Source organism: Gopherus flavomarginatus, chromosome 1 (genome assembly GCF_025201925.1).
Source record: "Gopherus flavomarginatus isolate rGopFla2 chromosome 1, rGopFla2.mat.asm, whole genome shotgun sequence".
Classification (NCBI taxonomy): domain Eukaryota; kingdom Metazoa; phylum Chordata; order Testudines; family Testudinidae; genus Gopherus; species Gopherus flavomarginatus.
The window spans coordinates 27,495,475-27,511,838 of record NC_066617.1 but is presented as its reverse complement, the minus strand read 5'-3'; the positions used below and the strand labels follow the sequence as shown (position 1 = coordinate 27,511,838).

The 16,364-nt window shown below is 38.4% G+C and overlaps 1 protein-coding gene across 4 annotated transcripts in view; it reads left to right on the top strand.

The window, feature by feature from the left end:
* The window catches only part of RELN (reelin), a 480,031-nt gene that overhangs the window by 116,930 nt on the left and 346,737 nt on the right, over positions 1-16,364 (top strand). For all 4 annotated transcript variants that reach the window (XM_050925235.1, XM_050925228.1, XM_050925256.1 and 1 more), the window contains exon 3: positions 6,538-6,673. In XM_050925235.1, coding sequence (XP_050781192.1) covers positions 6,538-6,673 — 136 coding nt within the window. The remainder of the gene's footprint in view (positions 1-6,537; positions 6,674-16,364) is intronic.

Sequence of the window (16,364 nt, the reverse complement as noted above, 5' to 3'; positions counted from 1 at the left end):
AAGTTGGTCCTCATTCACCTTGTCTCTCTCATGTCCGGGACCAACACAGCTACAACACTGTGAACAGATTTATACACATGGACATACAGATGTTCAAATATTATCTGATGGCTTTTACATCCTTTTATCAATTCTTTGGATGGATGGATTTTTGCATCTCAGATGCATTCTAGCTGGCCAATAGGACATGCTGAGAATATGGTGACTACATGGTGCTTTGGATCAGAGCCAAACACCTTAAAATAAAGAGTGTTCTGTGTCAATAGTTGTTTGTGGGATGCATAGAGCCATTCAGTGTTTTTTGAGCACTGTTGTATAATTAGTTATTTTTATTTCTAAGTTATTGTTTTCAGTGGAAGCCTCCTTTATATTTGTGCTTGTTTATTTTCACCCCCTGAACCAGCATTCTGTTTGGGAAGAGTGTTTCCCATCAGGAAGTGAAATGCTGTTGCTTTTCATAGCAGAGGAACACAAGAACATTGGAGGCAAGTGGGAAATATTCACTGTGCATTTATTTTCATGAATTTTTAAAATATTTTTTCCAGTTCTTTCCACCACATGTTCATTATTTTCACCATACTGATTTTTCGTTAAGCTGCAGTAAGACGTTGAAGGAAGGGGGGTTATATATCATTTTGCTAAAGTTGCGACATGTAGTTTTTTTTTAATGTTCTGAGTATGCTGATCTCTCTAATGGAGTTAATCACAGGGAGCGCAGATAAGTAAGTAAATAGAATTGGTGATCTGTAGAAATGCTAAAGAATGAATAAAAAAAATTCTGTAGAAAAATTGAACGAGTTGCTTTTTCATTGTTAAGAATTTTTCCAAGTCACTGCAAAGTGGCTCCTTTTACAAAAAATAAACATAAACTCTGAGGATGTTGTGTGTGCTTTGTGTACTATGTGCTTTTTCTGATGGTCAAGTGCCTAAAGCCCAGGAACGTCAGTAACCTTCAGGAAGCATCTACAGAAGGAAAGAAGGGACAGGAGCAGGTTCCCCAAACTGCTGCTCCTTCCCAACTTGTTGAAGGATGTGCAGTGTTAGATCTTTGTCCTCTCCCACTTTCTGATTGGCTTTTGAAAAGAGTGGGACTTCTGTCCATCTCCACTCTCACTGCTGTTACTCTTTTGATTGAGCCATTTAAAGTCTATTGCAAGGAGTTCTCAAACTGGGTTTTGTGACCCCCTCAGGGGTTGCAAATTTGTTATATGGGGTGTCATAAGCTGTCAACCTCCACGCCCAACCCCAAGTTGGCTCCAGCAATTTATAATTTATTTATAATTTATAATAGTGTTAAATATAAACAAAAGTTTTTAATTTCTAAGAGGAGTCACACTCAGAGGTTTGCTGTGTGAAAAGGGGTCACCAATGCAAAAATTTGAGACCCAGTGGTCTATAGCTTACTGCCAGTCAGCCAGTGGAGATCTGCTCCACTTCCAACTGTGCAGTCAGGGATCACTGTGCATGTGTGCTACCACCTCCCTAACATCAACTCTAAGGGCCCAATCCTGCACCACTGAAGTTAGTGGGAATTTTAACATGGACTTCATGAGAACAGGAGTTGACCCAAAGAGTGTGGGAATGGGTCATAGACATGGACTCCCACCCCTGGGCAGGAGGCAAGTAGTTGCATGTGCGCAACACAGCCACACCGAGGGGAAGTTGCCCTCAGTGCACCTGTAGCACTCTGCCAGTATAGATTCAAACTGGGTCCAGTGGCTGTAGTTGGAATTGAGTTAAGCCTAATGCCAGTGAAAAACATGATTTCTTATGTGGCACAGATCTTGTTTTAAATAAAAATTGAATTACTTTGCCAGTCGATTTCAGATTCACATATTAAATACATCTATAGAGAAGAAAGGAAAAATGCCACACAAAGGCCAGGTAATTTTAACAAAGTTTAACCACAAATGTGTAAGAGCAAGCATATGCAGAAAGCTGTAACAGCCTGGATATCTCTTCAGTAGTGTCACTGTTTGAAAGAATGAGAGACAAGTTCAAAAGTGCCAACCAGACTTTCTTTGAAGCTGCCATCTAGTCAGGGAAAAATGTCTCTCATAGCTTGACATCTAGACTCCAAGAATGTCCACTAAAGCATAGTCTACATCTAAAACTTTGGTTGACCTAGCTAAGTTGCTCAGAGGTGTGAAAAATTCATTGTTGGCTATCCCTCAATACAAGGATGATGTCTGCCAGAGGGGAAAAGGTCACTGATGAGATTTAAGATGGCTGAGGAGCACAGTCTGTGCTCTATGTATGATAGGTGGTTGCTTGGAGAAAGCACAATGCTGGCCGGGATGCTGTACATTTTTCTTCCTCCTCTGCCATTTCTCAGCCTTTAGAGCAAGGCGATTCCCTTCAAAATGGGCTGAGGCTTCATGTATGATGTGATGCCATTGCAGTCTATTGCCAGCCAGCTCTTCCCAATTTGTGGGGTCAGTGCCCCAAAATTCACACCTCTGAATGATGTACTTAAACCATCCTAAGCCTTGGTATAGATATTGCAAGGTTGACAGAAGACTTCTTCCATCAACCTAACTACCACCACGTGAGGGGTGGATTTATTACAGTGACAGAAAAACCCCTTCCACTGCTCTGTAGCAAGTGTATATGTCACAGCACTACAGGTGCATAGCTGCAGCACTGCAGGTGTGCCACTGTAGTACCTGTAGTGTAGACATAGCCTCGGAGGATAAGAAGGGCTAGGAAACTGAAATGATGTAATTGGCACCTCACCAACTTTTAATTACTGGGAAAGAAGTCCAAAGATAACATTTCAAAGAAACCTTTGTTTTAAAAGATGCTTTTATCAAGGTCAGTATGGTGAGGGAGATTTTAATGTAAACAGGAAAGGATTGGGGGAAGGTTAAGTGAGGAGGGGAAAAGCACAAGAGTCCTCCAAAACTGGATAAAACCATGAAGTCTTTCTATCAAAAAGTGTAATTAGCACTTCTTTAAAAATTTGAGAAAATTGCTTAGCAGTCAAAGTGTGCATGTTGTGTGCATGTTTTGTGTGTGTGTGTGTGTGCGCAAAAGGGCTCGAATTCTACAGCAATCCCCATTCATCATACCATTTAACTGAAGATGATTGGAAGTGAATTAAAACCAAATTAGAGCTGAAAAATAATTGTAAATTGGAAATCATCCAGTGGAGATTTTTCTAGTGGGATCTCAGAGATCTGTTAAATGTATTTAGCAATGATCTGGAAGAAAAATGTTGCTAGTAAAATTTACAGATAACACAACAATTGGTGGAGTGGTAAATAATGATAAAGACAGGTCAGTCCTACAATACAATCTGGGTCATTTGATAAGCTGAGCTCACTTGAACAAGATGCACTTTAATGTAGCCAAATGCAAGATCTTACTTCTAGGAACAAAGAAAGTAGGTCACACTTACAGGATGAGAGACTATATTTGGAAAGCAATGACTCTGAAAGAGCCTTAGGGGTCATTGTGGGTAAACCAACTGGATGTGAGCTGCCAGTGCCATGTGGTGGCTAAAAACTAATATGGGCCTTGTGTGAATAAGAAGGGATGGAAATAGGGAGGTGTTATTATCACTGTATACCGCATTAGTAAGATCCATATTGGAATACCATGTCCAGTTCTGGATGTTGACAAACTGGAAGGAGCTTAGAAAAGAGCTACAATAATAATTTGAGGTCTGGAAAATCTTTTGTTCAGTGAAAGACTAAAGAAGCTCATTTATTTAGTTTATGTAACAGGTGACCTGATGGTATATAACATACCTACAGCGGGAGAAGATTTCTGATAGTTGAGGGTAGAGCTGGTTGAATAACAGATTTTTGGGTTTGCTGGCCATTCCAAAAAAATAAAAATAAAAATATTTTCGAGTCAACCCAAAACCAGATTTTTCAAAATTTTCAGTGAATTGAAAAGTAAAAAACAATTTTAAATATTTTGTTCAAACCAAAATGAAAACTTTCATTTAAACTAAAATTTTTATGTTTTTAGATTAAAAAAATAAAATATAAACAAAATTTCAAAATAAAAAGCCTTTTCAAATAAACAAAAATGTTTTGTTTTGAAGATGTCTAAATGAAGCATTTTTGGTTTTGTTAGAATTTTTATTTGATGGGCAGTTTGTAGGGTTTTCTTTAACTGAAATAATTCAGTGACACTGACACGAATTTGCAAAATGTTCTGATGTCATTAAATCTTCATTTTTTGCCAAAAAAGTTTTGGTTAAAAAATGTCATCCAGCTCTAGTTAAAGGGCTCTTTAACCTAGCAGACAATGGGACAACAAAATCCAGTGGCTGGAGTCTGCAGCTATAGAAGTTCAGGCTGGAAATAAGGTGCACGTTTTTAACAGTGAGGATAATTAACCAATGGAGCAATTTATATATGTGGATTTTCCATCATTTGAAGTCAGTAGTGGATGTCTCTAAAAAATATGCTCTAGTTCAACCAGAAGCTATAGGGCTGAGTAGGATTTACTGGGTGAAATTCTGTGCCGCTTATGAGTAGACTGGATGATTATAATGATGCCTTCTGGCCTTAAAATCTGTGAATCTTTCTGTACCTCTGGGATTGAAGGTGTGTGTTGAGTATTTAATACTCATGTTCACAATCTGGGAACCTGGTCAATTCCTTTCTGCTTTTAGATGTTGCAATAATGGCCTAAAGGATATCCCCCCCCCCCGCCACATCTGTTTCTGGGTAGAAGGTTGTGATTGTTTGTTACGGATATATACTTCACTATGATCATCCATGCCTTAGTGTCACCTCTAGATTACTATTCACAGGTTTATTCCTTGAATTTATCTAGAATTTGAAGCTGGTGCAGAATTTGTCAGCTCACTTTTTAAGCTGTGTGTCTCACCCTGAGTCATTGTCCATGATCAGCACTAGCTGCCTGTTGCCTCCTGAGTGGATTTTAAGGTGTTGGTTTTGATCTACAAAGCCCTAAATGATTTACTTGAGAGACCACTTTTCTCTCTGAACAGTAGTTGCAATCTCTGAAGATAGTCAAGTTGGAGCTCCCTTGGCTTAATAAAAACGAGGAGTTCAGTGGCACCTTAAAGACTAACAGATTTATTTGGGCATAAGCTTTTGAGGGTAAAAAACTTAGTGGGTTTTTTACCCATGAAAGCTTATGACCAAATAAATCTGTTAGTCTTTAAAGTGCCACTGGACTCCCCGTTGTTTTTGTGGATACAGACTAACACAGCTATCCCTCTGATACTTGGTTTAATAGAGAGGATGCTGCTGGGTATTCTTCACAAAGATAACTCCAGCTTTAAAAATCACTCCAACTCTGATCACACATGGCTGGAATCAGTAGGGTGTGTTGCAAAGGTCATCTGTTTGCTTTTGAGGAAGATCTAGAATTCTCAGGAGAATGGCAAAGGGGATTTTTTGTTTATTTTCTATGCTTGGTCATTGTTGCTTGAGTGAGTAAGAGATTAAGCATAATTGCTAGGGTTGCATTTCATAAGAATTGTACTTCAAAACATTTGTCAAGAAGCCTAGAGCCAGTGGTGTCTATTCTTATCAGAACTGAAATAAATAGACCTGAGAATAAATACCAACTCAATATAAGCATTTTGAAGTATAATCACATAACATCTAACATGAACATTTTTATACATGAATGTACTGCTGCCATTTGCTTTCCTTTTTAATCAGACTCACAATATGCTTAGTCAATGTGACTGTTTTCTGAGTTGAAGGGTCAATATTTGAAGAAAGTAATGAGAAACAAGGTATTTACTTTTGATAACTGCATTATAAAGGACAGTTTAAACATTTAATGTTTAATGTACCATGTAGAAAAGATCAAAGATGTAATAATTCAGTTGAATAAGAATGCCTTCAGTTTCAGGGCAGAATTCCAGTGACTTCAGATAGCAAGCCCAAAGGCGTTAAAAATAATGGAACTGTGCACTAATTTGTAAGCAACAATAAAAGGGATCTGAGTAGAAGAAAGGTTGCTGTCTGCTAGTGTTGTTGCTTTGTTTTAGTGATACAATTCTTTTATCTAATGATGAACTACAGTGAATTCCAAAGAGTTGTTTATGTAAGACATCCACATTCAAAAATACATAAAAAGTTGTTGCAACAAAATGAAAAAGAATTTAAAGTGATAGAACTCATAAAAATTGCTAAATTTGTTGGTAGAGTTTTTTGCATTCTTTTAAAGATTATGGGCCAGATCCTTAATTTGTGCAAATCTATGAAGATAGTGGAACAACATTGATTTACACCATCTGAAAAACTGGCCTTTTGGGAAAAAAAAAACAAAAACACACTCAGTGTTACTGTGTCATGAAAAATTACGATTGCAAATTGTTTGGGCCACATTCAACGTTGGTGAAAGCAGAGGGCAACTCCACTGACACTAGTGGAGTTAACTTTGACTATACCATGACCTTTTGGTTTTGATTTCCATATTGTCATTCCTGAAAGCAAAATGTTGTAGATGTAGATACATTACATAACACTATTAAAACATTGCAATGAGTCTTTGAAATATGCTGCTTTTTATCTTACTTTTCTGTCTTTCTCTTAGGAATTATGTCCGATCGCCAGTTTGGAAATCAGTTTATGTGCAGTGTGGTTGCATCTCATGTGAGTCATCTACCAACAACAAATCTCAGTTTCGTTTGGATTGCTCCACCTGCAGGAACAGGCTGTGTGAATTTCATGTAAGTTTGTGGAACAATTATCAAAAACAATAAGGTTGTTTTATTGTTGAAAGGCTAAATAAATACAATAAATACTAGTTCAGTATAAACATTTTGAAGTATAATCACATAAATCTCCCTTGAAATTTTTTTACATGAATATACTATGCTGCCATTTGCTTTCTTATTAATCAGAATAACAATATGTTTCGTCAGTGTGACTGTTGTTTGCAAATAGTTAAACTGTCCAAACTCTCTGCACTATAATATAAGGATTATGGGCTCAGTCCTGCAAAGTGTTGAATTCAACAGGAATTAAGAGCACTGAGCATCTTGGAGTTGACCAGCACCTGGCAGAATCAGACTCTTATACTTTAAGGAGTGAAAGAATTAGGTAAACATTTTCTCACTTCACTTCTCGATGCCTTTTCCCATTTACACAGGGTTGGAGGTATCCACTATTCTTCACCATTCTTTCCAGTCCATAACGGCTTTGTAGGTCTTGGGGTTCTGGTCCTTTTCTCTTCTAACTTCTCTTGACAGAGTCTTTCCATCATATCCTCAGTCTTCCAGATCCTTTCTTGTTGTTGTCTTCTCCCCACGCTTTCTTTGCTTGTCATTCCTTACCCATTCATATCACATATGCAGCCCACCTCAAATGTGCACTGTCCAGCCTATCTATCTCTGAGAGTCTCAAGTCCACGCCTGGGAGAATTCCGTGCCACCGCGCACACGCAGAATTCATTTTTTCCACAGAAAATACATTTTGCCCAAGAAGTGCTGCAATTCTGCCTTTTGCCCACCAGAAGCTGCTATGGCATCAGAGCAGCCAGCAGCATGGATGCAGCCAGCTGTTCTGGCACCACAGCAGCTTCTGGTAGGCAAAAGTTGGAACTGCAGCATTTCTGGGACCTAATGTATTTTCTGTGGAGAAAAAAAAAATTCTGTGCATGTGCAGGTGCAGAATTCTCCCAGGAGTTGAAGTTCATCACAGCACCCTGTCCACAGACCCAGGTTAAGACAGTCACAGTGGGGCACATGGGGCTGCTGGCAGGAAGACCAGGAGATGCAAATTCTGGAAAGATGTTCCCTGCTGGATTTTTTCACCTGTGTATGCTCACATGCAGTTTTCCTGTTGTTTCCTCCTTTCCCCTCTCTGCTTCATGACTCAGTTTACTGCTTAAATACACATTAATGCAAACACACACTCCTTTGTTAAGGACAGGCCTGTTTGACCAGTTTGGTGCTATATGAGTTTTGAACATACACTTTTAACATCATATGGGGGAAGTTTATAACTTCACACATATGTTGCTATGTATATTTCACCATAAGATCGACCAGATAGTTATGAGTTTTCAAATTATACCTCACAAGGCATACATTTTACAGAGATGAGTACAATTGTGTGTATAGTGCAAATACAAGGATGCATTCCATCACAAGCAGATCATCAACATACATCAGTTTTCTCTGTCTCCACAGGCTCAGTTATTTTACTAATGAACTGCATAGGTAGGATGAAGAGAAGTGGACTCAGCACACTGCCTTGTCTCAATCTCACTGTCACCTCAAAACTCTCCGAAATTCCATGTATTGTTATCATCTTAGCTCTTGACCCTCAATACAGCTACTCTGTCATATCCATGTCTTGCAGTCCCCCTCCCACCCATTTCAGTATCCCAGACACCAGCTCATCTAAAACCAAGTCATGCTTTCTCAAGAGCAGTTGTATGTGGTGTAGTAAGTGTGGTGTAGTAGTAGCCCCATCGGCCGGTGGATATTAGTGAGACAACATGGGTGAGGTAATATCTTTTATTGGACGAACTTCTGTTGGTGAGAGACAAGCTTTTGTGCCATACAGAGCTCTTCTTCAGATCTTGGAGAGATACTCCCAGCATCACAGCAAAATGCAAGGTGGAACAGATTGTTTAGCATAAGTAGTTAGCATATATTATAAGGGGACCATTCAAGGTAGAGGGTCTGTTAATACCTCTGCAGTCAAAGCACAAAAAGAAGGGGTTAGTGGGTTATAGATTGTTCTAATAAGCCATAAATCCAGTGTCTCTGTTCAGGCCATGATTTTTAGTGTCTAGCAAAGTAATGAATTTAAGCTGCCAAGCTCATCTTTTGAAAGTGTGCAGGTTTCCTTTCAGGATGAGGACTGATAGGTCAGATATAGAGTGATCGCTTTGTGCAAAGTGTTCACCCCTGGGTGATAGGGTGTTATGCTCTCCATTTATCATTCTTTCAAACTTCTATCTCACTGCAAATATTGCATGTATAGTACCCTTCCCTTCTTAAAGCCATGTTGTCCTTTCATATATTTTCCTCCACCTTGCACCTTAACCCTTACCTTCAAAACTCTCTCAAGAACTTTAAGAGGTTGATTTAGCAGGATGATGACCTGATAGATGCTATGATGCTTTGCACAACCCTTAATCTTTCAAAGAGGGACAATCAGTTCTGTTCTCCAATCATCTGGTATCGTGACAATCCCAGGAAAAGCAGAATCGTCTGCAAAGTCACTTTATTCCAGTATTTCTAACTGTCCTGATCAAATCAGCAGTTATCTCATCTTCACCAACTGCTTTACCATTCTTCATCTTATTAAGTGCTTTTTCTACCTCCTATACAGAGGTAAATACCACTTGAGGCTTCTCTGTAATTTTCGGTGATGCTTGCACTCACAACTCTCTCTTCTTATTTAACAGTCTTTGGAAATACTTTTTCTAAACCTCTACCATCTTTTTAGGTTTCAGAGTGGTAGCCATGTTAGTCTGTATCAGCAAAAAGAATGAGGAGTACTCATGACACCTTAGAGACTAACAAATTTATTTGAGCATAAGCTTTCATGGGCTAAAACCCATTTCGTCAGATGCATGCAGTGGAAAATACAGTAGGAAGATATATATACACAGAGAACATGAAAAAATGGGTGTTGCTCTACCAACTCTAATGAGACTAGTCAATTAAGGTGGGCTATTATCAGCAGGAAAAAATCAAATGGGCCATCCTGATTATCACTACAAAAGATTTTTTTCTCCTGCTGATAATGGCCCACCTTAATTGACTAGTCTCATTAGAATTGGTATGGCAACACCCATTTTTTCATGTTCTCTATGTATATATATCTTCATAGTGTATTTTCCACTGCATGCATCCGATGAAGTGCGTTTTAGCCCATAAAAGTTTATGCCCAAATAAATTTGTTCATCTTTTTAGGGTTCATCACCACACAGTTCCCATCTTCCAGACCTAAACATTTCTCCATATCTTGTGTTTTGTTGTTCTGTTTTTTTTTTGTCTACCCCAAAACCAATATCCTGTCATCTTTCTCCAGCTAACATTTTCCAGTGAGACAAAAATGGGGTGGGGTTCAATTTGTAGGTTCATTCAGGTTTTTGAAAGCCTGGCATTCGAGTACGAACTGATTCTTCTAGCCATCGATCATATTGTGGATGTAAATGATCAACTGACTGTGTATATCACTTCATATTTCCACTCACTTTGTGTCCATTCTTAATCCTAGGTATTTAGTAAATGACAGCTCTATTTTGATATTGTCCAGATTGCAAGTCTTGACATAAAACAGAATAAACCTATCATACTGAGATATCAGAAAATCTTAATAGCCAACAACTTTATATTTTTTTCTTTTGGGTAATCCAGTTTGCTTACTACATGTAAAAATCCAGTTTATTAATTCTCCAACTGATTCTCTCCAGTAATTTTGTTTTAAAAGCCTGAATCATCATTAGGTTATATTGTGCCATATTAAGTGCTGTCAGAGTTGCAAAGCATAACTTATCCTCGTATTCTAGCAATGTAATATAATTTTTGTATGTCACCTAAAAAAAATTAGAAAAAGCAATTTCCATTCATCCAGCCTAAAATTTTGGTAAATTAGGTCTTTGAAGGGAAACACACCTATAGTAGGTTTGGAAATGGAAATATTTCAGGCCTGACTCATTCATAAATCAAATTAAAGCCAGACTGTGCCATAATTATATAGGTAAACAATTCAAACAGTTTGAGGTTTCTAAGGCTTTCTACATATATGTCTTTTGTCACTCAGAATAGTGGCATCTGTTATGTTAGTCAAAATGAATTGTGCTGTCTGTGTTTTAGATGAGGATTTTTTTTCCTTTCTACCACCACTGACAAGCTGTGGATATCAAGGTTCCACATACTCTTACTGAAATCTTAAGTTGTTCTTATATTTTAAAAAGGAGTTGGTTAGTTGGTTGGGAACGTAAGTGCAGGTGGGTAATGTAATGACTACTGATAGGCTGCTTTTTAAATTTTAGTCTTTAATAATATTCTGTACTAACAATGTGGCATTCTTTCTATTCTTAGGACACAGTGATCATAGATTGGATGTTAGTATATCACAAACTGCAGTGACTATCCTATTTTTTTAACCTCAAATACTAAACTGGAATCAGAAAGTAGTTAAGATTAATGATGGTGGCCTTTTCGGAATATATACATGCCTCTTTATTTTCATGATTCAACTAGAGCCGTTTCCTGTAGCACATAGCATTGCACAGCAGCTGTGCATAGTGACTCAAAGGAAATTTACTTTTACATCATCGCAAGTTATTATTATTATTTATTATTTGTATTATCATAGCTCTTAGGAGCCCTAGTCATGGATGTGGACCCCATTGTGCTAAGCACTGTACAAACAGAACAAAGAGACCATCCCTGCCTCAAAGAGTTTATAATCTAAATAAACAAGACAGATGCAGGGTGGGGGAAGGGATAGAACACACAGACAAAGAGAATAAATGTCATCTTAATGCCACAGTTTTGTTTATTTTTACTTTGTTTGGGTTTAGTTAGCAGGGGATCGACTAAATGGAAAGAAAAATGAAGGGAAGAGGATGAGTGGGATAGGTGCAGATGAAGCTGAGGTGAAGAGACTGGAAGAAATGGAGGAGTAGGGTAGGGTTGAAGCAGGCAACTAATCAGCACAGGGCAGAGAAGGTCCTGTCAAAACTTCAGAAAGATATCCAAGAACCAAAGATCCCAGCTTTGGGTGCTTCTGTCCTAGTGGCTGGAGATGCTGGCTAGCTCATCTTTGCAGTTTATGGCCAAGCTCATGTGGCAGGGAAGGGGAGGAGGAAGACACTGCTTGGGTCCTGGTGCCCCCAGAGTAGGGGGTTTTCTCTGTAAGGTTCTGGGTCTGGCAGGGTGCTAGTGGGAGAGGTGCCTTGACTGGACCCCATTTTCCTCACTTTTCCTTATTGCAGCAGTCCTTGCTTTGGCTGCTTCTCCCCAACTGGCTAAAGATTCTGGCTACCATTGACAAAATATTGTCACTGTAGTTTTTTGCATTTGTTTAATTTCCATGTTCTGAAAAGTTAACTTAATAAAAGACTTCATAACTAATATAACTTTCATAATAGCTGCAATATTTTTATTGGCCTCATACACATTCTGCAGGTTCTGTAACAAATACAAAGCAAAAAGTAGTAAGTGGGACATATTGTTGCTGCTGTGTCTAGCTTTACTGGAGTACTGTACCACAAAATAATAACTCCTAAAGAATGGCATTATTTTGCTGCTAGTTGCTACCCTGAAAGATATAGTAACACAAAATCATTCATTTTTCCATATTTCTCCTCCTCTCTCTTTAAAAAAATGTAAAAGATCAAGTGTTGCAGAAATAAGAACTGAAAATGTTACATCAAATTTTACAACACTCTTAACCAAATATATAGATGCCAGTATTTACTTAGTTGCAGAAAAGAGTATAAACTCAGATGGCCACATTCAGACAGATATAAGTGAATATGCAACTCTACTGAAATCAATGGATTGCACCTACTTACACCATATTGGATTTGAAACTAGCGGTGTGAATAGTGGATTTTTTGGTTTGCTGGCAATTCCAAAGATAAACATAAAAATATCTAGGTCAAAATTTTAAGTGAAACAAAAAGTAAAACAACATTGTGTTTGATCAGGAAAAAAACATTTCATTTCAATTTCCAGCATTTTTTAAAATTAAAAAATGTAAAAAAAAATAAATAAAATAAACTTCAAAACAAAAAGCTGTTTTGAATTGAAAAATTAGAATCTTTCTTTTTGAAAATTTCAAAAGGAATATTTTTATTCTGAATTTTGTTTCCTCCCCCAACTGAAATAATTTGGCAAATGGAAATTGTCAAAATATTTCATCTGCACTTTTCTGTCAAAAAAAAGTTTTGGTCCAAAAATTTACATTTGGAGAGAGATAAGTGGAGGTGGAAAATTCTATTTTCCAATTCAAAACAACCTTTTGTTTTGAAGGTTCCTTTGTATAATGATTCCTCCTTGCAGCTAACTGAAAGTATAGAAACTGTTAATCCAGCTCTAGTCCATACTTTGAGTTAGCTGGGAGGAGGAGTCATTATACAAAGAAATCCAGAGCAGGATATGAAGATGTTTTTCTTTCTTTCTACCCCTATTTTATTTCCTTTTCTTCTCAGATGTTTGTTTCTCTTTTAAAGGATTGCTCATGAAATAATTGTTGGTCCTACCCAAGTCTGGGATTTTCAGGTCATTTATAGGAGTGGTGACTTTCCAAAACATGTTTTTGCTAGCATTTTGCATTGAATTCCCTTCTTCCTAAACCAGTATTTTGTATAATTTTCACTTTCAAGGACAGTTGGAAGACAGGTCTATGAAAAACTAAAAGTTACTATAACTGCAGATTTACATTTAAACAAATTTACAGTGGGTTTTCAAAAGCCCTCAGTGCTGGCATAAAACTGTTCCCACTGATACCGATGGGAATTTTCCCATTGACTTTAATGGGAGCACAGTTAGGCCATCAATGATCACTATGGAAACCCTACCTTTAATTGTTTATATAAACAGTTAATGTATACACTAGCGAAGGTACCTGTCCAAGGAAAATGCAAGCAATTTATGTTTCTGAATCATCATCAAACATCCATAGTCTACTGAGCACCACTGCACCAGCCAGAGTGACCTCAATGACCTACATCGTGTAGTGAAGTTCCCGGATCTGGCTCAACCCCGTAAATCCATGAATCTCTGTGTCAGCCCTATAGGCAGCAACATATAGGAACAGTGCATGCACCCCTTTACCTATTGATGGAGAGCTGGAGAGCATGGTGTATTGGGGCATTTTTGTCCATCCTTGTGACTTGGCTGAAGAGCTTACAATGCTGCTTTTTTAATATAATGAGTGATTGATGGAAGGCCAGATCTCTGCAAGATTATTTTATTTCTCACAAAGTCAAACCACTGTATGCTCAGGATTTGGTGCTGACTGCATGTATGGAATGTCTCTAACCACTCCAAGTCTGCTTGTAAGAGGGTCCTGGTTTCTGACCAGTATAGTGATAGAGATAGTATATAGGTTTTATAGATCTGGAACTTTGTCTCAGCATGAAGACATTTGTGCATCCATAAATGAGACATGGACTTCATGGAAGGGATGGAAAGATCTATTTGTCAAAGAAAGTCCTGTTTGCTGCAACCATTTGAGGTGTGCTTGGGTTCTGGTGGCCCAACTCTGACGTTCTGGACCTTGATCGTCTGCCATGACATGTTCAATCCCATAGTGTGGGCAATGTCTTAAAGACCTTGAGAGATGCGGATGAAATTCTCTGACTTCTCCACAGGCAAGGTACTATCACTGGCATAGTCCTGATTGGTGAACACTTCTTGACCAACCTTGATTCCAAGGTGTGAAGCAGCAAATCCTAATATTCAGTCAATAGCTCAGCAGAATAGTGCCAGGTCAAGAATACAACTCTGCTGCACATGTGAGGCTGTGCAGAAACATGGTGAAAGCTGTGATCCAACACACACTTTCACACCAATACAGGTATGAAGATTACACACCATGCCACTGCTGAAACAATCAGCTTCGGATGGTCTCTCAAGAAACCTTGGCCTTCTGAAGAGTTCTTGCTGTATTAGCAAAAAAGGCAGAAGCACACAAACAGGGAGTTGTCCAAGAACATAAACAGCTGAAAGGCATATTCCAGGCCACGGCAAAATGTGACCATGAGATCTACATCAACTAACTGGCTGACAAAGCCTAAAGTACAACAACCTGCATCCTGCCTGAACCATCACATACTTGCCTGGTAGCCATAAATAGCCTTCTAACATCCCACTCACAAAACCAGACAGCTCTCTTTGCTCATTGATAGACGAGGTCCTGGACTGATAGGAAACACATTATGAAAGCTCACTGAACTACACACCTGCTGACAACTGTCCAGAACTACATGAACCACATGGCTGCAGACGTAGGTGCAAGCACTGATCCTCTGTCACTTGAGGAATATGCAAGGCCATCTAAAAGTTATGGAATGGACATGCTGCTGAGCCTGATAGTATTCCACCTCAACTGCTCAAAGGTGTCTTGGAACCAGTGAACAACTGCCTGCATCAACTTAAAAGTGTGGGCCTCAGGCAAAGTACCAGCATCATATGTCCATGTATAAGGGCAACTACAGGCTGATCTCATTGCTCTTCATCACTGTTCTACTTGGTAGGATGTAGCTGCTCCTTAACAGACATCTTGACAAAATTAACTTTTAAACAACACGTCACCATCTTTAACTGCTAATCTAGTTTAAAAATTAATGTGACTTTAATACGTATGAAATGTGCCAGAATGAGTACCCAGGAGACTGTTTATCAACAGAACACGAACAGCACAGACAGCAGTAATGCAAGTCTCTCCATGCTGTTGCCAGTATGTCTGTCTCAATTCAGCCTCTATAGCCATTCAGTCCTTAACCTCTGCTGAGACTGATAACAAAGTTGCTAATTAGTGCCAGTTATGGGGGTGGATTTTTTTGTAATGTTGATACTTCTGCTCTGAGAACTTGACAGAAACCACCAAACCAATCTTTCACAGGCCACCTAATAGCTATCCTATAGTAACAACACTACTGACCTGAGGTGGAGTTCACCAGACATATATGTGTAGGAAAAAAAAAACACAATGAATTCAAGTTAGTAGCATCCACGCTTAGATTAATGACATGATTAAAAATATTGTAATGTCTTTATTTAGAAACAGTTTAAAAGACTTCAGGAGTGGAATATAGAATTAAATAATCTCCCGTTTAAGATTGAATTTCAAGTCATCATTATGTTCTGAATTTGGTCATTCTATTAATCCTACACTCTCTATTATTCATTGGAGCATGGTCTCTCATTTACACTGCTTAACTTCACCGAAAGGTAATCCTTTCAATTTAGGACCAATATTGTATCTCTTTGTAGCTCTTAATCATCTCCATCTCTTACAGTAACCATCATCCCTTAACCCCAGCCAGGCAGGTATGTGAGGAGTATCTTCATTACTGATATGCTTAAATGCCAAGGGCTGGGGAATGGGAATACCAAGATCATTTCTGAATGTTAGGGACAGATCCACCTCTTACTTAAACTCATGTTAATCAGAAGTAACTTGATTGAAGTCACTGGAGTTATACTATTGTAAAATCAGTGAGAGGAGAACCCAGGCCCTTATAGTGAAATCTTGTCACTATTGAAGTCCATGGCAAAACTCCCATGGAGTAGCACCAGGATTTCACCCTTGGTCTCTCTGTGCTCTGTTAGAGCTCAATCCTAAAAGGGACTGAGCACACTCAACTCTCATTGAGGTCAATGCAAGATTAAGTTTCTTCTCTTCTTTTCTCAGCCCAGTTCTGTTTATAATTGTTTA